Source organism: Myxine glutinosa, chromosome 2 (assembly GCF_964187855.1).
Source record: "Myxine glutinosa chromosome 2, kmMyxGlut1.1, whole genome shotgun sequence".
NCBI lineage: Eukaryota > Metazoa > Chordata > Myxini > Myxiniformes > Myxinidae > Myxine > Myxine glutinosa.
Genome location: NC_136262.1, coordinates 101040622 through 101066005, shown reverse-complemented (window position 1 = coordinate 101066005; position 25384 = coordinate 101040622). Strand labels below are relative to the sequence as shown.

At 43.4% G+C, this 25384-nt stretch overlaps 1 protein-coding gene across 1 annotated transcript in view; it reads left to right on the top strand.

The window, feature by feature from the left end:
- LOC137421515 (tetratricopeptide repeat protein 23) overlaps positions 1–25384 on the top strand; it is a 72863-nt gene that overhangs the window by 18245 nt on the left and 29234 nt on the right. The window contains exons 3-9 of the mRNA XM_068107644.2: positions 1842–1965; positions 2240–2396; positions 3957–4079; positions 6812–6989; positions 13358–13466; positions 15726–15853; positions 17789–17938. Coding sequence (XP_067963745.2) covers positions 1842–1965; positions 2240–2396; positions 3957–4079; positions 6812–6989; positions 13358–13466; positions 15726–15853; positions 17789–17938 — 969 coding nt within the window. The remainder of the gene's footprint in view (positions 1–1841; positions 1966–2239; positions 2397–3956; positions 4080–6811; positions 6990–13357; positions 13467–15725; positions 15854–17788; positions 17939–25384) is intronic.

The window sequence follows — 25384 nt, the reverse complement described above, 5'->3', positions numbered from 1 at the left end:
AGTTGTCTAGCCACAGTCCCATGGGAGGTCTAGCTCAGTCTTGTGGGAGGTTATCGAGTCACAGTCACATGGGAGTTGTCGAGCCACAGTCACATGGGAGTTGTCTAGCCATAGTCACAAGGGAGGTCTAGTTCAGTCATATTAGAGGTTATCGAGTCACAGTCAAATGGGAGTTAACTAGCCACAGTCATGTGTAAGTTATCTAGCCATAGTCATGTGGGAGTTGTCTAGTCACAATCCTGTGTGGGAGGTTATCTAGCCATAGTCATGTGGGAGGTTATCTAGCCACAGTCGCGTGTAAGTTGTCTAGCCATAGTCATGTGGGAGGTTATCTAGCCACAGTCGCGTGTAAGTTGTCTAGCCATAGTCATGTGGGAGGTTGTCTAGCCACAGTCACGTGTAAGTTGTCTAGCCATAGTCATGTGGGAGTTGTCTAGTCACAATCCTGTGTGGAAGGTTGTCTAGCCACAGTCCTGTGGATGGGTATCTAACCACAGTACATGAGAGTGTGCCTGCCTAATCACAGTTGCATGGGAGGTTGTCTAACCACAGTATAACTGGCATTTGTATAGCCACTGTCGTGTGCCATGTTGTCTTTCCACAGTCGTATGAGAGCCTGGCTAGTTACAGTCATACATGATGTTGTCTTACTGCAGTCGCTCAGGAAGTGGTCTACCACTGTGGCATGGGAGATTATCTTGCCACTCTCATGTGGGAGTTTGTCAGGCTACTGTCACCCTGATGGCTGTCTAACTACTACCCTGTGGATTGTTGTCCAGTTGAAGTCGCATGGGAGGTTGTCTAGCCACAGTCAGTATGACTGATCTTTGAGTATAGTCAGTATAACACATGGATTGTCTTTCAAAACTTGGGCTGACGATAGTCTGGTCAAAGATGCAGTGATTGTTATTTAGTTACAACTCGCTGATTGTTGTCTAAGCACAGTGGTGCTTATGGCTGTCTGGTCGCAGTCACAACCGTGACTGTCAAACACCAATAACTGGATGGTTGTCTATCTACTGTTGCGTATGTGGTTGTCTAATTACAGTCTCACTGATGGTTGTTTAATGGATGTCTAATTACAAGGTGATTTTGTCTTGGCACAGTTGCACAGATAGTCACTTAGTTGTTTTTATTTTACTTATCTGCAAATCTTTTCATGTTGGTGAAGATGAAAAGTTTGTGGAGTTTAAGTATTTGTTTAATGACTAAAGCTAACAGAGGAGAGCTTCCTGCAAATGAAGATCACAGAGAATGCAATATAATAGACAAACTGAAAACACACGATATGGTCAAAGTGTTTCAATATTTGCGACAAGTTTTATCAGACTAAGTACTCTGGTCCTGCTCTTCAGACTTAAGTATCAGTCTTAGTCATTGCTTTTTCATACAAATATAAATGGACTTAAGTGACCATGGTTTCGTGAAACCGCAGAATCAGGCTTAACAAAATTGCTGCACCAAAACAACAAAAGGACAAATCAAAGCACTGCAAAACACAAGGCAATAAATATTCATTATATACGAGTTGAAGAAACAAAAGTAATGAAAAGTGTAAGAGAAAGCGAAATACTGTCGGGAACTCAGTACGCATGCTGAAAACAATTGCAAGTCCTATGGGATGCAAGAACAATATGGTTTGTTGAAGAGGGGCAAGATAGTGATGTCACAGTTCCACATTGGCCACGGCTCAACCCTCACACCCACCCTCTTCCCTCCCCCTCCACATGGACGGTTCGTTAAGGAAACTTGCATGTTGATGACCTTGCTATGGATGGTTGCATGTTGAGGAATGGTGGCCCTATTACGGACAACTTACGCATTGAGGAATGACGTTGCAGGCTACAGAGGGAGTCGCTGAACTTGTGCGCTGTGTGGCATTGTCACGAGTTTTGTTTGGAGATGGGCACTGGCGGTTGGCACAGGCCTACACGGACCTAGCTCATGCTTACTTGCACCTCCGTGGTGAGTACACATGTACAAGAGTAGAAATGATGAACTGTGGGCCTCACATGGGAGGTGTTTTTCGGTATTAGGTAAGTCTTGCCCTGCTTGAATTTCAATTCACCAAATTCAAATTATTGCATAAACATTTTGTTTTCAAATCATGATACAAAACCTGCTCTTCTTGACCATTCAAAATTCGCTTTATTTTGCATGTAAGGTTATTGACGAGGCTTCACTCCATAAGGATGCATTTTATGTATATGGGGTTTTGCCCTTTCTATACCATCCACAGGACTTGCATCCCAAGCAAGGCAGCACGCAGAGACAGCTCGCAGGATCCTTTTGTGTGGAACTCTGTTTGCACCCTCAGTGCAGGAGAGGTTGGACATTCTCCACACCCTCTTCTCTATGTACTGCACGCTGGGAAAGGCCACTGCACAGCTTAAACAATATCCCACACAAATTGAGCAAATACAGCCCGAGTTTGATGATTGAGGTTGAATACTGTTACGTTTGTGGGGGGGGGGAAGGCAATACCTTAGTCCAGGTAGAATTGTATAGATTACCATGCTCCGTATGTCGTGATGAAGAAGAAGAACCCCGTGTATCATAAGTCGGAAATTTGTTTAAACCGGATGTCGTGTAAGTGCGTATCTTCGTTCCCATCATGAGATGTGGGGTTATGTTAATTAGTTAGGGATTATGGGTAATTAATCCCCTGTATGTAATGGCCTCTGTTATTTTTCCTCTGTTCCTTATGACACCAGCAACACACACACAAGCTAAGAAATCGCGCATTTATAACACTAAATAAAAGTGACCGGAACAAGACATTGAACAATACCGCTGGCACTGCCAACCGCGACATCACCACATCAAGCAGTCAGGTTCGGGAGGCCACGCTCAGAAGAGTAGTGATTGGTCAGGACACCAAGAACAATGAGATGGCACAAGCTGATAGGAGCGGACACGCAGAATTCGTAGGATGACCTCAGAGCCTTGAGTACAAAGGATTGTGTCCCCGACATTTTGTCCTCTTGAGTGAGGGACATTCATTGAGAACGGTCACGATTTTGTATATCTCTTTGCTTCGGGACTCCATAGCGAACTCTACCTTTTGGTTCTCTCTCGCTCTTTGGTCAGATAGGCTCTCGGCATCTGGAGTTCATAAAGAACATTCACACATACAGTGCATATTGAGCTGGACTTGGAGGTGTTGGTGGAATGCTTACGCATTTGCGTGCTCTCTTTGCGCGGGGTTCCGATTGAAGGCACGGCCGCATTTGCTTTTCCTTGGCACATCGGTGTTGGTGAACAAGATCGACGGGGACGAGCGGGGGCGAGTGCAATGGGCGCGAGCTGCTGACTTCGTGCTCGGCGGGAGAGGGAGGAGCTGCACAGCGAGGCCTAGTTCCCGCTGGTGGAGGTGCAGCCTGTGGTTCCCGCGCAAGGACGTGGAGGCCTGTGACGATCCGGGGCGATTCCTTACGAGGTTCAAGAGACACTCAGAGCTAAGTGCCTAGTTGAGAACCACACACAGTCACACACCTATTTATTTTCCAGTTATTTGTTCCCTTTGTCTGTATTCGAGTCTGTATGGGGACATCCCATTTAGGAATCATCGTTTTTATCGTGCATTATTTTGTTACCGGCATTTCTTTAATAAAGCCGGTATTTTTGTACAGTTAAATCCTGTGTCGGTTTTGAACTAATCATTGCAAGTGTGGAGACAGCTGGTGGACCCGTGCAGGTAAGCGCTCGTGGCTCTTCCCCTCACTGCCCCTGCACGTATAACGAATGTCCGCCATTGGATTGAACGCCTTGGAGTTAAAGCTCATTTGGTCATCTGAGTCGCCCTGTGGTGTTCACTACAGGGTAGACACACGGCAATACTTTGTAACCTTTGTTGTTCAATTGGTATTAAGAGGTTGCTATCAATGTGATCTTGTAATTTTATGACCCGGTGTAACCTTTGCTGCCAAGCACATGTGCTCCTTAATGTGCAGCACCTTGAAAGAGTCTGAGCAGAACCTCATGAATGCTGAGAAGATACTGGAAGAACTGCAAGAAAGCAGGCTGGATGTCTCGGAGATGGTACAGCTGGAGATAGAGCTCATAACAACACAGGGCAGGTACATTTACACCGGGAAATTGGAAAATTTAACCTTTTATAAACTGAAAATCCACCATTAAACTCTATTGTTCTGGTAAACAATAGACTAGGCCATGATCAAATGACATATGGACAATGACATGTATATATATATATATGTGTGTATAAATATGGAAATATGTATATAGTAGCATGGCTCGCCTCACCACGCGTTGATACAGAGGAACGGGCTTGCTTTAGCTGAGGATAATAACTGTACCGGAGTTGCTGTGTTGTCATGATTTACACCAATCATAATACAAACATTTATTTTGCACAAATGTATTTGTATTGTATGTGATATTACATTTTTATAAGCAATTTAGGTTGAAGATTTAGGTTGAAAAAATAAAATTATAATTCAAAAAGGAGATCTTCAGAACATACACACAGGAGGGGTAGGTGCAGACTGGAAGTTTGGGACGATTTCACAAAAGTTTGAGCAAGTATAGTTCAGTGACGTGATGGGATGTGACAGACACTGCACAGATATATGTAGAGTATATTAGGTACTTCACCTCACCACCACGTATTTGAAAACAACTCACCACCACACATAATTGAAAACACCTCATCACCACAAAATTAATAACAACTCATCACCACATAATTCAAAACACCCCACCACTATGTAATTCAAAACACCTCACCACCACATAATTCAAAACACCCCACCACTATGTAATTCAAAATACCTAAACACCACATAATTCAAAACACCTCACCACCACATAATTCAAAACACCTCACCACCATGTAATTCAAAGCACCTCACCACCACGTAATTCAAAACACCTCACCACCACATAATTAAAAACACCTCACCACCACATAATTAAAAACACCTCACCACCACATAATTCAAAATACCTCACCACCACATAATTCAAAACACCTCACCACCACATAATTAAAACATCTCACCACCACATAATTCAAAATACCTCACCACCATGTAATTCAAAACACCTCACCACCACATAATTCAAAACACCTCACCACTAAGTAATTCAAAATACCTCACCACCATGTAATTCAAAACACCTCACCACCACATAATTCAAAACACCTCACCACTAAGTAATTCAAAACACCTCACCACTAAGTAATTCAAAACACCTCACCACTAAGTAATTCAAAACACCTCACCACTAAGTAATTCAAAACACCTCACCACTAAGTAATTCAAAACACCTCACCACTAAGTAATTCAAAACACCTCACCACTAAGTAATTCAAAACACCTCACCACTAAGTAATTCAAAACACCTCACCACTAAGTAATTCAAAACACCTCACCACTAAGTAATTCAAAACACCTCACCACCACGTAATTCAAAATACCTCACCACTAAGTAATTCAAAACACCTCACCACTAAGTAATTCAAAACACCTCACCACTAAGTAATTCAAAACACCTCACCACCACGTAATTCAAAACACCTCACCACTAACTAATTCAAAACACCTCACCACTAAGTAATTCAAAACACCTCACCACCACGTAATTCAAAACACCTCACCACTAAGTAATTCAAAACACCTCACCATTAAGTAATTCAAAACACCTCACCACTAAGTAATTTAAAACACCTCACCACTAAGTAATTCAAAACACCTCACCACTAAGTAATTCAAAACACCTTACAAACAAACGTTTTTCAAACGTTATGAAAAACACTTCACAACCACGGAAACAAAGGTTTGAGGGAGTAGTTCGGTGACAACACAATCAATATAAATAGATGATATAAAACAATATAGCAATATTGACATGCTTGACAATATTGACAATATTGAAATGACATAAACATGACAACACAGACAATATAGCACAATATATAAATATATACATATATATGTAAATATATAGATAGATGACTGTACCTGAGTTGCTGTGTTGTCATGGTTTACAACAATCATAATACAAAAAAATATTTTGCACAAATGTATCTTTAATATACGTGATATTACATTTTATAAACAATTGAAGTTGCAGATTTAAATTGAAACAAATATTTATTTTTTTCAAATAATTAATTAATTAAAAACAATTTTGAGAAATCAAAAATCAAAACCCTTAAGACATACACACGGCAGAGTTAGGTGGATACCAGAAGTGCGGTACGATTTCACAAAAGTTTGAGGGAGTAGTTTAGTGACAACACAGACACAGCATATATAATCACATATTGCAATGTCCTAATTGGTGTTATGTATAAAGAAAGGTGTCTATGGGTACACATCTTCTGTTTAGAATTTAGATAAAATCATATGAATGCTGTTATTTTCCTGTCCTTATAAAAATAGCTTAACTGCTCAGCTGTGGCTTCTTCACTCCAGGTGCCTGGCCTACTGTTGATTTATCAGTCCAGTTAACTTGACAAAAAAGTCTTCCTTCTGTGGTGGTGCAAAGTAAGATGATGCAAGTTGAAGCACACTGGCCACTGGTGAAAGGGGACGTTGAAACCGGACATTAACCCGTCTCTTCGACACACAAATGCATTTTCAAGATCTGTTTTTTAAAAATAATAATTTACATCTCAATTAGCACGATGGCCACATGGAGTTTTCCAATGGATTATTAATACCTGGACACAAGGAGTATTTGAGAAGCATGGATGGAATGTCGTTGACTGCATGTGCCTGATGAGCATCAAACTGGAGGAATTCCTGTGCACATGAATGATCGATCCTGCATGCTGTGGCAGGCTTTATGTGCAGCAGGGCAAAGCCACACAGGCTGTGCTCCTACTGGAGAGATCCTTGAAGCTGATGCAGAGTTTGGCGAGCACGGATGACGCACGGATAATCGAGGCTCATCGGTGGTTGGTTCGGGCCCATCAACTCTGCAGTAACCACGAGGCTGCCATAGAGATTTCACTGCAGGTTCATTGATAGTTTCTTGTCTCACTGAGCACAGTTACACACTTTATCTTTTAATATATTTTCGCAAACCAAGATAGGTGATCTGATATGACCTCTCATTGGGACACTGCTTATGATGCCTCTTGTGGATGCTGTCAAAGATGCAAGCTGAGATTCTCCTTGTAAGGAATACAAGTTAACCATATAAAGGGATGGCTCACGATTTGAACGACAGCATGGTGGAAGTGTGTGTGTGTGTGTGTGTGTGTGTGTGTGTGTGTGTGTGTGTGTGTGTGTGTGTGTGTGTGTGTGTGTGTGTGTGTGTGTGTGTGTGTGTGTGTGTATAAAGACATAGATATGTACAGTTTATATGTATATTATATATATATATAATTATACATACGTATATATATATATATACTGTATATATATATATATATATATATATATATATATATATATATATATATATATATATATATATATGTACATATATAAATAAGATATATACATATATAAATATATGTATAAGATATATACATATATGTATAGATACACATAAATACATGTATATATATATGAATGAATGAATGAAAAATGTTTTGGTACATAATAATCTAGAATCTTTCTTCTTCCGGACTAGAATCTTTTTCCCGACTAGAATCTAGAATCTTTGTTCTTTCTATTCTCTTGTTTCCTCTTGTCCGATCGCATCCGTCCTTTCTCTAATTGGGTAAACGTGGCACGATTAGGAACCGCTCAGAATCGGGTTTAGTCATTGTTAACGGCCAGAGTCGCGGCTCGCTTCGCTCGGCGTATCCACTAACGCTGCGGCTCAGGTGGGAGGTTATCTCCTTGCTTCACGGTCGGTGTTGGTAATTAGGTAACAGGACCAAATTGACCAGCAACCCTACCTAATACCGACCGGAAGGAACGGGGTAACTTCAGGATCACGTCGGTCAGTAACAGACAAGGGGATTAACCCCCTCTTGGTAAGGGGAAAAGGCCGACGTTTGAGATCCGCAACAACTATACAACAACAACAACTAAGATCCGCAACAATTATATATATATTTATATATAATTTCAAAACACACCTGGTCACAAGTGTGCCTCACTGACCGGGTCCTCAGTCGAGGTCGTCAGCATCATCTCGTTTTGGCCCTTCAACCTCGATACGGTCAGCTAAGGTGGGCCAGCAGGGGCACATACGCCTCCACATGCAGCAACTACACCCGGATGCGTACATACCCCGACCCCCAGCCAGTGAGAACACAGACTACAACAACAAAACCTCCTCCACTCCCAGAACCCACATCCCCTCATTCACGCACTCACAAACCAAAAAATTTTTTAAAAAACCCTCAAAAAACCGACCACCACCCTTACAACATGAATCCCCACAACCCCATGTCCAAATATTGGTGCCCCCCCCCCCCCGTAGCCATTTGAAGGATGTGTCCTACTACTCAATCTATTTTTATCCCAGTCTCCAACACTTTGGTCTAACATACCTGGATCAATAGTGGTGTTACTGGTTTCAGTGACCACCACAGTCTCTTTACAAAATTCACCCTTAAATTTACATCTAAACCTCACATTACCCGTGCCAATTATTAGTACATTCAACTACCTTCACCAAAGAAGGGTGCTTCTCCATACACTTGCCAGCCGAGCAAAGAAAGTATGCTCAGCTCGTTCCAAATTCCCGATTCAACAATCCCATGGTTCTCTTCCCAAGCAGAGTCCACAAATCACAACAGATCATCTGTGGAGGATCACTCTCACACCATCACGTTCCACAGATGCCCCATTGGTTGTCCAGTGAGCTATATCCATTCCTGTCCATGCGGTTTGACCCGTGTCCATAGACCAGCACAGCATGGCAGGTCATCACATGCTGGCTGCCACAGAGTCTCAGGGAGAGGCTCTGTGGTCACCACATCAGGCCCTTGTTGGCCATCCGTGGTGCTGCCACCAAAGCGCGACCCACAACACCTCCCCCTAGTGGTCCCCATGATACACCATACCAGGTGCCTGTGAGAAACCACCTCGGACCCCTGGAGGTCTTAACCCCCACCAGGGTCCAGCGACCTTGTCGGCCCGAGATACATGCTCGGGCGGCACCCCGATGGACAAGGGATGCCACACTCCTCCAGACCCCCCCTACCCCCCCCCCCCCCCGTGCGGCCCGGGCCATACCATGACCCGCATGACACCCACGTCCAAATCCTTCCAGCACAGCCCCCCATCTGGCTGGCATAAACCAATTTCCAATTGGGGCAATTTCCCACGAGGCCATCCCAAATGACCCCTCCTGGTCTGAATTCCCCAGCCCGGGGACCAATTCCCTCAAAGGCTGTGCCAAATTAAACTCCCATTTCAATTTCAATTTCATTTTAAATTTACTTTTGAAAATTTTGGCCTCGCGTGCCCAACCGCAGCTGCAGGTAACATCCCCATCCTTGGGTTATTTTGCCCCTCCCTGCAGCTGTTCCAAATGCTCTATGTGGACCAGCTTTACCAAGGCTCTATCTCCCGACTCTTCCATGTTCCGAATCCAGCTCGGAGCCAACCCCCCCCCCCCCCCCCCACCAGCTGGGTATTCAATTTTGGAGCCTCTGTTACCCAATCGTAGTTCGTGGTGAGGGTCCCCTTGGTCAATTTAATCTCATCCTGGGGACATTCAATGGACCGACGATCTCCCAGACTCTCTTGGACTCGAGCAACCCATTCCCGACGGTACTGTCCAAGGTTTCCAGCCGCTGTGTCAAATCATTCACATCATTATCACCAATCATTTGCGGCTCCAACAGGTCTTTATCTCTACTCACCGGGTCCGGTTCCGTAACACGGGCCTCCAATATTTTTACCCCCTGTTGCTCCGCACCACCGCCCTGGTGCTACACAAGTCCCAATTCCTCTCCCTTTTGGTGCATTCCGGCATCCACACAAGCCCGACAACCTTCCAGGTCCTTTCCAGCCAAACATTCCCCATTTACTTCCAAACATTCCCCATTTACTTCCAAACATGCCGTATTTAGATTTTCCCTCTCCTGTGCCCAAAGTGTATCAGTTTGTGTTTCACACTCTTCCATTCCCACTGCCATCTCTTCCTGTTTTGAATCAAATTTTGTTGCGCATGGCTTCTCCTGTGCCCCAAATTCATTCTTTATTTCTTCCTTGAATTCATTTGTTTGTTCTCTTTGGGCTTTTATTTCTTCAGTCCCAGCATCCAATCGTTCACTACTGGCTTCCAATCGTTCACTGTTGTTATTCATTTGTTCATTCAATTCATTCATATCTTCACTCATTCCCTTCATTTCGTCACTCATTCCCCTTAATAAATTTAACATGGCCTAGAAAGACATTGGACCCGTCTCCTGGCCAGATCCCTCAGGAGCGGGGGAGGTTTCAATCCTATTCTCAAAACCACCTAGCCCCGGCCCACTTTCAAGTTCTTCGGGATCCTCCACCCGCTCAGCCATGCCTTTCACGTCCGCCATTACGTACTGACAAAGCGGTTCTCACTCGCGCGTATTTTACCTCAGAAAAAGAAAATGTAAATTTTTCGAAAGCACGATGGTGCGCTTCGTACACCAATAACTATAAAAGTTGGACACCCCGGAACTACGATTACCTCCCCCCTCGACGAGGGAAGTTCAATTGTTAAAAATTTTCGATTCCAAATGCTGGGCACAATTTGCACCCAGCGGATGTCGATCTCGCAACCTCCGAACACCGAGTGCCCGTGGAGTCCGAATCCCACACTCCAGACACCAGTTGTCGTGTGACGACACTGTAGTGAACCCCGCAGGGTGACATGGATGACCAAACTAGCTTTACTCCAAGGCATTCAATCCAAAAATGACGGTATTCTTTACACGCGAGGGAAAGGAGGATGATGAACTTACCTGGACGGCTTACACCCGACGTCTTTGCACCTGAATAAATTAACTCAAACGACACAGTATTTACTGTACGAAAATACCGGCTTTATTGAAGAAATGCCGGTAACCAAATGATGCACGATAAAATAAAGTCCTAACTGGAGCGGCCCCATACAGACTCAAATACCAACAAAGGGAAATATAAAAGAACGAAAATAAATGTGTGTTATTTATTGTGGACACTTAGCTCCGAGTTGCTCTTGAACCCCGTCAGGAATCGTCAAAGATCGTCACAGGCCTCGACGTCCTTGCACGCGAAAATGCACTTGTTGGCGCAAAGTCTGTGCACGGGAACGACCTTGGTGCGCAACTCGCTCTTCCAGCCGCCGTGCCCAAAGCGAGCAGACCTCACTCGTCCACTCGCCGTCTCGTTTGTTCCACACCAGCACTCACGTCTCCCGGCGCAAGAGCGCTATGAACTCCAACCACTCGCCGTGAACTCCCGAAGCAGAGCAAGACATCAAATCGTGACTGTTCACCACCAGAGCCAGAAGATCAGAGCCAGCCACGAGAAGACGGAGAAGAGAAGAGGCGAAGAGGAAGAGAACTCGTGAATTTCGACCGTTCGTTGTCGAATCCCGAAAATCAGAGCCAGCCACGAAAAAATGTCAGGGAGACAACCGCTCGCCACCAAACACAGAACATGTGAGGAAATCAAGAAGCAAGATAAGATTGAGGGAAAGCCAAGAGGAGAAAATGTCAGCAGAGCATTCTTTTATACTCAAGGCTCTGACGTCATGTCACGACGTCTCCGTGTCTGCTCCTATCAGCGAGTGCCATCTTAGCAGTCCTTGCGCCAATCAATCCTGGACCAATCACTGCTCTTCATGGCGTGGCCCCACGACCCTGCCTGTGCCTGTGTGCTCACCAGGTCGGAGTTATCAGCGGTAGTGCTCAATGTCCTGCTTCCGGTTGGTTTTTATTTAGTGTTCTAATGCGCATTTTCCTGGCTACGTGTGTGTGCTGCATGTGTCATAAAGAACAGAGGAAAAATAACAGAGGCCATTACATACGGGGGATTTACCATTAATCCCTCGCTAATTAACATATCCCACCCCTCATGATGGGAACGAAGATACACTCTCCCACGACATACGGTCTACCGGATACCTGCTTATGATACATGAGGACACTCAAATATATATATAATTTTGTAGTTTTGAGTTGTGTTCATTTTTGGTGCTCACATTGTGTATACTAGGGCATTGCCCGTACTATATCTATATCTAAAATTATATCCCCCCCCTCTATTTACATGAAATGGTTTGGTCCAAAGCGAACGGCTTCCGGAGTTTGGTAAAGAAATCGCCATCGCGTGCACAAACGCGCAGGAAAGCGAATGAATCGCAAATTCGTTTTTATTAGTTTTAAAACATAGTTTAACGCCAACATAGTTTGCAAACGTGAAATAAATGAATACGCTCTCAAATGTGCCATCCGAGGCAGAGTGTGTCCGCCACGTTCGGCACACGCGATAGTTCGCTGCTCTCTGATTGGTTGAATCGTTTTTTGGACATAGCTCGGTAAGTAATTGTCCGATTAATATGAAACCTTGAAAAGGCACATCCTCGGGTCCCCAGCAATATACCTGGCAAGTTAAAAGTATATCGGACCCGTGGTTGTCGAGAAACAGCGGTCACAGACAAACAAACGTACAAACGTACAAACGTACAAACGTACAAACAGAGATTACTGGAATTATAGATAGATAATCAGTCATTGGTTTGCACATCTACTGGAAGTAAAAAAAAAAATACATCCACAAACTTTTCAATCAATTATGTGAACATATAATTACCTTTCCATCAATTTTATTTACCGAGAAACTTTAGCAGTCTTAACATTTAATCACTATCCTGTATTATGCTGTTAAAGGAAAATTATAGCAAAAATAAGAAAAAGAAAAGACGAATAATTTCCTTTTCGTCTATTTTACTTTATCGAGAGAACTTAATTATTTTCAAACTAACCAATTCTCCTGCAAACGGAACCACAGACTCTTTACTAATGGATCCGTGGCAAGTTGAAGGTGAAGAAACATTAGTTAGTAGGAATAAAAAGTGGGGTTTTATTTTATTTTTAACACCTGATTGGAAGTGAAGTTACACTGTGTGCAGAATCCTGGAGGGTTGTGATCGTTGCCTTGGTGAGAGGGAAATGTCTTGCCATCACACAGCCTTGCATATTGTCCTAATATCCTAAATAATTGGCGTATTAGGAAAACAAAAGAAAGAAAATGATGAGAATCTGAAAACCAAAATAGATGAAAATATTGAAAAACTGGAAACCAGAGTGATACCTTCCATATTGGCCCAAGGTCGCTAAAGGTCTAATCAGTATGTCAATCCTTGTGTGGGAGGGGGGATGAGGAGTTGGAGTTATAAACCACCATAACTTTTGTGAATTATTTAAATGTTTGATGTGCTTCTGAACCTACAGGCTAAAGCAATTGCTGGCTCATCCTTTGGACCTGGCAGTACCAAGGTGGCACAAGCAACCCACACACTAGGCCAAGCTTACACATGTACAGGAAATATCGAGCATGAAGGTAAATGGAAATACTGTATTTATTCATGAAAGCTGTTTTATAGTTTACAGTAAAACTAAAGGTGGTATTTCTATATCATCCAATGTTTACTCCATTCTTTTTGGATTAAATATGTTTTTTGCATGTTTGCCTTTGTATGTCATTTCACAGGGTATTTATCACAGCATACCATGTACTGGATTAAGGTGAATGTTACGTCGTGTGCCATGTAAAAATCGGGCATGTTCTATTTCCAAAAGACATGTCTGTACCATTGGCAAATGGGTACAGTGCTTTCAGAAAGTATTCACACCCCTTGACTTTTTTCACATTTTGTTGTGTTACAGCCTGAATTTAAAATGGATTAAACTGAGATTTTTTGTCACTCATCTACATACACATCTTACCCCATTAATGTCAAAGAGGAATTTTGTTTTTGGAATTTTTTACAAAATAATTTAAAATGAAATCTAGAAATATCGAATTACCCTGCGCTCACGAAGCGAAAAGCGGGGTTAAGCAATCGGTTGCATGCGTGTGTCGTATGCATGCCGTGTGCCGTACGTGTGCCCTGTCTGCATTTGAAAAATTCATTTTCTCGGCAACCGTTGGTTCGATTGACATGAAATTTTACCATAGGAGCGCCTTTACCGAAGGACCGTAGGAGCCTGTCAATTTTTTTGCTGATAATTATGACGTCATAGGTCACGTGGTACAGACGCCATCTTGGAAAAACGTTACACCTCTATATCTCCCAAACCGCTTGTTGGAAATAATTAAACATGGCTCATTGTCAAGTACTCCCCATGGGAAATAAGATATGTTAATGATGATGTCATAGGTGCCTCCATTATGAGGTCATAATTCGACAAGTACAATGCTTGATCTGATCAGTATGAAAAAAAAATAATTCCTCTGCAACTGTTAGTCCGATGAACACGAATTTTTCAGAATATGAGCGGCTCCTCCTGTAGAATTGTTCTAATGATAATTATGACGTCATTGGTCACGTGGTACAGGCGCCATATTGGAAAAATCGAAAAGAGTTGCACCTCTATATCTCTGAAACCGCTATATGGAAAAAATTGAAATATGGCATAATGTCAAGCACCCCCCTTGGGGAATAAGATATGTTCATGATGATGTCATCAGTACCGTAATAATGACGTCATAATTCGGCAAGTACAATGCTTGATTCGATCAGTATGAATTATTTCGCCAGATGTATCGCTTTGCATTCAAGGCCAAAGAGTTAAATTTTCGTCTCATCAGACCAAATAATATTTTGCCTTATACTCTCTGAGTCTTTCACATGCCCTTTTGCAAACTCCAGGCATGTTGTCATGTGCCTTTTTCTCAGGATTGGCTTCCATCTGGCCACTTTCCCATAAAGCTAGTATTTGTGAAGTGCTGCAGAGACAGTTGTCCTTCCGGCAGGTTCTCCCATCTCAGCCAAGGAACTCTGTAGTTCTGTCAGAGTGATCATTGGGTTCTTGGTCACCTCCCTGACCTTGCCCTGTTGCTCAGTTTGGTCGGACGGCCAGCTCTAGGAAGAGTCTGGGTAATTCCAGATTCTTTCCATTTCCTAATGATGGAGCTCACTGTGCTATTGGGAACTTTCAACACTTTACAAGTTGTTTTGTACGCTTCCCCAGATCTATGCCTCCTCACAATTCTATCTCTGAATTCTACAGACAGTTCCTTGGACTTCATGGTGGAGTTTCTGCTCTGATATGCACTGTCACCTGTGGAACCTTATATAGGAAGGTGTGTTTCTTTCTAAACAATGTCCAATCAATTGAATTGGCTGCAGGTGCACTCCAATCAAGTTGTAGAGACATCTCAAGGATGATCAAAGGAAATTGGATGCACCTGAGCTCAAAATACTTATTGGCTCAAGACATTTCAGCTTTTCATTTTTAATTATTTTGTAAAAAGTTCTATTTAAAAAATTCCATTCTGTCATTATGGGGTATTATGTGTCGAGCAGTGATAACAACTCTCAATTTAATCCATGTTTTAAATTCAGGTTGTAACACAACAAAATGTGGAAAAAGTCAAGGGATGTATACAATAAGGTACCTGGGTGGAGCGGGAGTGGAGGCTGTTGAGTGAAGGGACAGAGACGGGTCTTCCAATCATTGTGGGTGTTGGTGGAAACCCCATGATATGTGCTCTGGCCACCTCATGGGCAGTGAATGCCCACGTTATTTAATTATATTCATATCTTATATTGTGCTTTTCATTCTAAATATAATTTCACACTGCTTGCAATCTTAGGTCTGGCAGAGCAAAACTTTTTGGAAAGTCTCAGCATGTACCAGCAGGCTGGTTTGGTAGAGAGCTCCAGGGCCCTTGCTGTCCTTGATGACCTTTGCCATCTTCATGTTCACATGAAGAAGTACCAGGTAGAGTGACCCTTCTTGTCATATACGAAGTGCCCTTCATGTACTTTCTTTCCTTTTCAGCACCTCATACCTTTCTCTATAATGCATTTTAACTTTTCTTTTTCTACCTTAACCTCTAATTTCAAGCTTTGCTGTTATACTTTGTGCTTCTTAGTTATGATAAAGTACTCGGTACAACCTAATAATATTTGTATGATTTAGGTCCAGGAATCGGAACCAAATTCAACTCTACTTTGCTGCACTCACACTCAATACACTCCCACTTTTTTACTTATCTCATGTTTATGGTTCTCGATTTACAATACCAAGCCCCAACACCACTCCCCTCTTCCCTTGTGTACTCCATAAGTATACAGTATATCCTCCAAACTTATTTATGCTGACAAAATAATTGGTTATTTTTAAAGAACTTTTAAAATAATAAATACCGTTAAATTTTGATATCGGATATATCCGCCTTTAATTTTGGAGTTTAAACCACCTTCGAGTCTAGAACTACAACACAAAGATAAATAAAGTTGATAAACAAGACTGTATCCGATACTAATACACCGCTCAACACTTGTGTCTTGTTAAATGTAGCTTACAGACATGGTATGATAGGATGGTGCAGAGGTATCGCGCTTACCTTTGTACTGTCTAGTCTGGGATTGATCCCCAACCTGACGATAAACTGTTGGCATTGTATTACATGAAAGTGTGCTGTCGCACGGATGAACGTTAGGCTGGGGATGTATCACCTAACATTCCCTGATGGGAGTTAAAGATCCCACAGTACCTTTTTTTTTTTTTTTTTCTTTTTTGTATACTGAATCGAGGCTCGTGAAAGAGCTAACATTTATTTCACAAACAAATCAACCAGACAAACAAAATATATAAAAATAGGGAGCGGAAGACAAGATGGGGAGAGAAGGGGAAGCACACAAACACAACATTTGAGAGCATAGAAGAAGAAGAAAAAGGTGTTATAATATACGACAGAATACAGTTCTTCAGGGGGAAGTTTAAACATTTTTAACAACGTGATCACGTGATCACGAACAACGTGATCGAAGAACGAACGAACAAATAAGAACAACGAATAAACGAATAAGAACAGAGAAGGAAATGTTTTTTTGTTTGTTTGTTTTTTTTGAGTTGAGATTTTAAACAAGGAAGTATGGGGTGAAAGACTGGGACAAAAACAGAGAACAAAAGTAATTGCAGCGCAATCGACGAACCGCTGAGAGAAAAATAAAGCCTCAAGGTCGGACACGTTAGCCTACTAGGCCTCAGAATACGCGACACAAATTAACCGACGATTTTGTATACAGATATGAAAAATTAACACCGAGAATCTTACTAAAGACACACTATAGGTACACACACCGAAAGATAGATACAGGTTCGACAAAAACACAATTGTGAAGAATTACTTAACTTCGAAAGAGTGAGCGCATGGACAGCTTCGAAAAGACGTGACCTCCAATCTTGAGCATGCGCAAAAGTGAAGAAATTTGCCGAAAGTGAAGAAATTTGCCGAAGAATGGGCGAGGTACCGCTAGAACCCTGGCCACCTAACATTCCCAGATGGGAGTCTTCAAAAGTGAAGAAATTTGCCAAAAGTGAATAAATTTGCCGAAGAATGGGTGAGGTACCGCTAGAACCCTGGCCACCTAACTTTCCCAGATGGGAGTCACCTAACATTCCCTGATGGGAATTAAAGAACCCACAGTACCTTTCAATGAAGAGTGGATGAGGTACCACCAGCACCCTTGCCAAGTTCTAAATTCCTGACAAAAACTGCCAATAGTAGTCTTCTGCCTTTACCAGGTTACATGGTTTCCTATCACAATGTGTGGTTGATGTGCAGGCTGCCACTCCTGCATTGTAAACAGACATGCACCCGGGTGTTCACGTGTTATATTTGTATGCATTTTACTGTGTATGGTGCAGGAAGCATTTGAGAGATCACGGAGTTCAATGGCAACGAAGCGTGAGGTGTTTGGTGAGTGCAGTGAGAAAGTGGCAGAAACGTTCCACCTTATGGGAGCCATCCGCATGGCACAGGGAGAGTTGCCTAGTGCGTACCGCCTCATGAAAAAGGTGTGTTTTTCACATCCATCCAACTCATCAAACTCATAGCACCGGTCTCTGAACCAGCAACATAAAGCACATAAGGCCTCAAATATTTTAAATCTATATCCTGATTAAGGGAGCTTAATATTTATTCTGTTGTTAAGGGCTTGTTTCTTTCTGCACTGGCTAGTGTGGGTTGGATTCTCATGGCCAGTGGCGTAGTGATGGTTTTTGGCGCTCGGGGCGAAGGGCAAAAATACTGCCCCCTGCAGGCACTGACATCATCATACTAAAATATGCCATTTCGTGTCTGCCTGTCTGTCTGATGAAAATTATCGCCCCCTGCAGGCACTGACAGAGTCAGAAATTCCTATTGAGGGGGCCAAATGAAGGAGCTCCAAGTTTCCCCAGTGGGCTCAGCAGCAGAGCTCTGGAACCTGTTCAAAATGATAATATATTTAGATATGATCTCCTAAGATGATTAGGCTTATTAACTACAAAGAATCCGGAAGAATTCCTATGTTTCTAAACACGCGCCATGTTAAGGTGTATAGAGCAGGTGTATAGAACCTATTACAAAATAAATAACAAAAAACAATGATAACATTGTAACAAAGCATTTATTAATCTTACTATAATTCACCAAATGTCCGTCCGTCTATCTGTCTGTCTGTATGACCGTCCGTTCGAAGGTACCGCAAAAACAGCTGAACCGATCGCGACGATATTTTGGGTGGGTAATCCTGGGATCTCCTGGAGTAAAATAGGGTATATTGTTTTTCCAATTTCAGCTTTGGCCTCCAGCATTTTCAGGTTTGGACTCCCGCATAGCGTTATTTTCCCGGGTGCCACACAAACGGCTGCACCGATCGCTGCACAGCTGCACCGATCGGCTGCACCAATCGGACTCAGTGACCTCGGACAAAGACCTTTTATAAGGACATGGGTTGAATCCCTGCTTGAGAGAATGCCAACCCCATCCCCACCATCACGGTCGTCTCTCCAACTCACAATCCCATGAGATATGCGGAAAGGACGACCCAAAACCAATTATCTTCTTTTTGATTCGTATATAAACATCATTAAAAGTAAATAATGACCTCGGCCAAAGTTCAAACGACGTGGGTTTTATCTCTACATGAGAGATTTCCACATAGCTATTTGGGCGGTGTATACGCTAACAGATCGCTGTCTCCATCAATCTTGCCTAGGTCGTAACACCTATCGGCTCAAAACCCTTTTGACTGTTGACTTGGTAGTTTTTACAATGAAGGAAACATTAACAATGTTGCTAAAAGTTTATTTTGTGATTAATTTGTGATTGGAGTTATGTTGTTTGGAATGAAAAAAGAGATATCGAGTTCAAGTAAATGACGACATGTCGTGATGGTTTCTACCTTCTAAACGTGAACTTCGCAGATCGCCATATGCCGATTCGCCACGGACCCACGATCGATGTTTCTATACGTGAACGTACCCGTTTGTTTGCAAACGGGTATGTTTTTCATGGAAGTCCTTCACGAACTTGCTGTGCATGTCTGACGTGCGACTGAGGGTGCTACAGGAATGTGGAATTTATTGGTTTCATGCTTTAGCATTCGCCGTATCTGCATTGCCTGTTTGCTTCTGGCCTCCCACCCGTGCATAGGATGGGTATCTCACTGGTACTAATATTAACAACAATAATAATATTCATACCATTTGGCAATAATAAAACGAACGTATAATACCCGCCCTGGTCCAAGCAGACCTGGGCTTGGTGCATGGTAAACTAATACTGAAGCAGTAGAGCTGGCAGGTGTGCTACAAGACTGTTAACAAAAACTACATCAAACATACATGCAGCAAGGTGTGGTATTTCTATGGCCTAGGCCCTAGAGTCTAGAGACTAGGGCTGATGAGACAGAGCAGTAGAGAAAGGAAAGGAAGTTAAATAACTCACTTGACACGTGATCCTGGCCTCACTGATTGGGACATAACACCGTGAGATATCTAGATTTGATCGACGTAATTACATAACTAACATCCAACAGTTACACCCCTCCATCCCCTTGGGCCAATGGGTGATTTCCATGTTACCGAGTGCATATTAGACCTCATTATACAAGATAAGAGATCTACGCAGCAGGCAGCCCGATAATTACTAACACCATAACACAGATTTTATTTACTGTGCGAGGTGATAGGAATTAGGAAAAAAGTGAATCCGGAAGGAAAGGAGTTTGTAAACATCGACATGATACTTGACACGTAGCACGGAATTTCAACTGTAAAACGTGGTTCTGAAAGTTGTTTCTCGTGATCTCACGAGTTTGTTGTATTATAATTGATATACAATACAACCACATGGAGCATGAAAACGTTTTTTTTTTTGAGGATGTACAGACTTGGCATTTAATATGGAATATTTTTTTTGTGGGGGTGAACTTACTTTTCAAGATGACTTAGAACCAAAAGTTCATTGGAATTATGTTGAAATTATTCTAGATTTTCTTAATGTGACCTTTAAAAGAAACAAAAACCACATTTGACATTTCGAAGCAAATAAATTGATCCTTGAAAGTGATGTAAACTGATATCGAACTCAATTCACAGACAGTACTGTGTTAAACTTCTGTGCGTTTTCCAGAAGTATCTCTTTATTTTGCACATTAGCCAAAATTTTTTTTAACAAAAACAAAAGTTAAATTACGACTGGGATTACGGACAGTAAAATTACAATTCAGTACTTCGTGTAACCCCCACGAGCATTCAGGAGAGCACGTACACGTTGAGGCATGCTGTTCACGAGATTTGCCAAGGTTTGGACAGGAATCGCTTGCCATGCAGTTACAATAGCCTGCTGCAATTCACGCACAGAGGCAGGCTGCTGGTCCAAGTTGTCGATTTGACGCGTTAAGTCTGCCCACAAGTTCTCTATTCGATTCATATCCGGGGACATGGCAGGCCACTCCATATGCTCTACACCACGGTCAGCAAGAAAGTGTTGGATCATGCGAGCACGATGAGGCCGTGCATTGTCATCTTGGAAGACAAAGTTTCCTCGAAAGGCTGCATGAACAAATGGAAGCAATGTTTCTTCCAGAATGGCCCTGTGCTTGAACTGGTTCAGGTTTCCATTCAGAACAACCAGGTCAGTTTTGTCCCGTGCATGAAAAGCAGCCCAAACGGTCACCCCACCACCTACAGCTTGGACTCTTGGCACTATACAATCTTCGTTGTAGGCTTCCTGCACTTGTGTTCCTGCACTGTAGGTTCCTGCTGTAGGTTCCTACTGTAGGTTCCTGCACTGCGCACTCGGACGCAGCCATCTTGACGATAGACCAGAAATCTAGACTCGTCACTGAAGATCACGTGATTCCAGTGACCTGGCTGCCATTGACGGTGCTCTCTGACCCACTGCAATCGGCGCTAGCGGTGTTGTCTGGTCAGACATGGCTTTCTCAGGGGACGCCTGGCACGATAGCCTGCTTGAACCAGTCGTTGGTTGACTAGCCTTCTGGATACAGGCACATTTGTCAGTTGCTGCCACTCAGCCCTAAGCCCATTAGCTGACTTGGTACGGCCATTGCGGACTAACCGGTGCAGCTGGCGATCATCCCTCCTTGTGGTTCTGCGGGGACGTCCTGGCCTCGGTATTGGAGTAAGGACACCCCTCTGAGCATTTCGTTTCAGGATCTTTGACACCTGACCTTGAGTGATGCCATACTGCCAAGCAATAGCACGCTGTTTCATGCCGGAATTTCGTAAAGCCACCACTAAATGATAAACAGCATTGTCGAGTTGATGGACCATCTCCAGGGGAAGCGGCAATAACTTTTGTAGACGTGCAGCAGTTGTTTTCCACTAATACATAACGCAACAACCCTTATATACCCGATTGTGAAGCCAATCGTCAAATGTACCTGTCCGTACATTTTGTGCACGCCACCTGTGATATAATCCTGTTATTGACTTCTTGCTGCGACAGACAATCAGTGACATGGTTCTTTTAACAAATAAATCACCGAAGCATAAAAGAAACTCACCAGATTGATATACCGTGTTCAGAAAGTAAACCCAAGTCAAGAAAAAAAAAAATTCCATATTAAATGCCAAGTCTGTAATTTGGCGCCCCATCCACTTCGTGCCTGGTGCGGTCGCCCCCTCCGCCCCACCTCCTCCATTACTACGCCACTGCCAATGGCTGCTCATTCTCGCCCATACTCACTTGGCAAATGTGGTGAGTATGCCAAACAACCCCATTATTAATTGAGGGAGTCCTTCAGTGGACTGAAATTGGCTAGTTTATGGTTTTCTCCTTGTTAAGATACTCATTCAATGAAATGTACCATACTTGAGAGCATCACTGCCATCAAAGCCTGGGCAAAGGTTATGGTGGGTGATTTATCATTGCCTTCCCAGCAGTCACTCCAGGCAGGAATCTGTCGGTGATAACTCACGTGCTCTTTGCAAAATACAATGTGGGGTATTTAACTTCCACTAACACTCAATGCTGGCAGATGGCTTAATCTCCCGGATGCAACATGCCAGGGGGACGGTTTATTCGATTTTCGAACCCAGGAAAGAGAGGTCAAAGGCGAGTGCACATACCTCAAGGCTATCCTGAGAATTATTGAAAGCATAAAACTTTTGATGGTAAACCTCCATCTGAGGTGTTTTGCTTCGAGTTCAAGGTTATGTGGAAAAGAAACATGGAAAATTTTATATACAGTTTGGGTTCAGCAAGGGATCACTTCAGGTTCTCAGTTTCCCATTAGACTTTTCCTCAACAGATTTATTTGAAACAGTTTTTTCCGAAATCTGTTATTCAAAGCCAGACTAGACAGCTCAAAAATGAATGCACATACCCCATGGCTAAACTACCTGTTTCAAGACAAATATGAATATGTTTAATTTGCATACTTGTAATCTCCTTAGATTGGTATCAAAAGGGTGTAGCAATGTCTTCCCAGGGCCTAAGGTACCCATCTATATTCTTCAACTTTATGCTTCGAGAAACATGTTGCAATGTTTTTACCTGTGACATGTTGAAGGTTTACAAGAGCTTTGTGTTGCTGTTGCTGGGGTTCTTATTTGGGAGTCAAATTGTAAAATGTGCACTCTTTGGTCAGACAGCTGCCGGACTACACCCACACCTGTCACTTGACTCCTCCCACCATAGCACTGAGACGAAATTATGTGGCCGCCATCTTGGTTTTATGATGGGCCTAACACATTCGGCCTGCAGGCCTCTGCTGATTTTACACTGCCCGGCTTTGTTGACATCAGATTTTCCTTGTATTTATGTGGGTGTTATTCACGATGAGGGACCCCGAAAAATTTAATCATATCTCGATTAATAGTAAGGTTTAATAATACCCATCAGAACGCACATTAATCAAGAGTTATGTTATGTAATCAAGTGCTACATAATTTTTAATTGCCCCCTTATTGGGGTTAAACAATTCGTGACAGTGTGATGAATCAACTCGTTCTCATATAACCGTGGTGGAGGCTGTCATTGTGGAGAGGTCTCAAGTTCATATTTTAAGAGTGCATTAAATGTGTGTTTCCCAATTGAGATGTTCATCTTTTATTAGCGCATTAAATGTACGTTTCCCAAATGCACTGTTAATCTTTTAATAGCGCATTACATGTATGTTTCCCAATCGTGCTGTTCATCTTTTAAGAGTGCATTAAATGTATTGTTGCGGATATGGGATTTACATCCATCCATATCCGCTTGTAAATATTCCCCTATTTCCTCCATACTTCCCAACTATCCCCAATCCCCCATTCCCTAGTCCCATTTTCTGTAAACAACACTCTGTAGACCCGACCTCCCCCTATTTCCCCCATTAAATGTCGCATCCAGGTCCACCGCATCTCACGTAGACAACTATAGGACATCTTGCTAGTTATTCTTAGTCTATGTCAGTTAAGGACTCGTTTCCATTGATTCTGACTCTTCGTTGCACCAGAATGTGATTGTATGGCACCGTTAGGAAGTTTAGGACCTCCCAATACCTCCCCGCAGCTCTTCCTCACGGTTCAACAACAACAACGACAACAACGGCGGCGGCGCGGGGAGTGCGCGTCCTCACTCCGGCTTGGTTGGTGGGGGGTGTTGGGAGTGCACCAGGCCTTTCCAACGAGCCGCCATCGAGCATGTGCTCGACGGGGTTACCAAGTAGGGGCTCGCTGTCAGCTCCTCGTCAAGGGCGGAGCCCGGTAACCCCCGCACCCAATAGAAGCGGCGGACCGATCCCATCTGGGGCGGAGCCAACGAGCCGAGGGCGTGTCACTCCCCGCTGAGCATGCGCAGAAAGAGGGAGGTGACGTCAGATGCGCCCTGAGCTTGGAGAGAGAAGGACGCCACCTCCAAGCGCTGTGACACCTCCCCGCATCTCTGGACTGGACAGTGCTTTATCCTGTCCCTGAGCCAAGGTGCACCTTGTGCTGTCGACTGCCTGTCCTTCCCTGCCATCAATCCCTGTGTAAGTCAGTCTTGTTCCGTTTGTCTGTGGTCTGTCTGGGATAGATAAGATTGTGTCTAAGTGCCTATCTCTTCTGTGTCTTTACCTCATTACCTTGTAATCTACCCCTTTTCTCCACCACTAATTATATCCTCCTCCGGAGGTCTTGAGAAATGTACCCCTTGCGTCGTTTCATTTATCCCAGTCGTTGTGTCCTTTCCTTCATTGATTTAGCGTAGCGCGATTTGGCCAACGTTCGAGTGGAATCGGGTGAGTTGGGGGTAATCAGGTAAACTGTGCGAACACGGCGGCCATTCCGCTCGGCCCATCATAACATCTGAAGCCGTGTCCGTAACAATTGGTGTCAGGAAGTGAGATCGGACCCGAAGCGCGCTTAACGCGCTCAAAATTACAAGTAACCGAAATTTGTTTTGTTTTAAAATAAAAACCCGAATTTTGAAAGTCGCGCTATGGCAGATCAAGACGGCTGGGTTCCGGTAGAGGAGAGTGGGGTAGAATCGACCCAGGACCCCAGGGAAGAAGTGGGGAAAATGGTGGAGGAGAGTAAAGAAGGTGTGGTTGAGGGGGTATCAGACGCACAAAATGGCGTCCTCGCGCACGTGGTTGTAGCGGCACCAAATTTTGCCGCACCCATGACCGAAGCAGCACCAAATGGCGCTGCGCACGTGGTCGCGGCAGCTGAGCCGGAGATACCAGGGTACATGCGATTTTTTATGGACCAATTGATGGCAAAAATGGATGCTCATAGTGAGCGAATGAGGGACGAAAGGAGGGCTAACAGTGAGCGATTGTTAAACAAAATGGAAGCAATAACGAACAGAATGGGTGACCGCATGCAAAAATGTGGGGAGACCATGGATCGCATGGTGGGCGAAAGGGTCCCAGGGGTGCACGAGGAGGTAACGCGGGTCGAAAAGCGCTGGTTGAGCGAAGCGGAGGAAAGCACGGGTACAATGACAGGGGTAGAAATCGCGACCCGGGGTTTGGAAAAGCC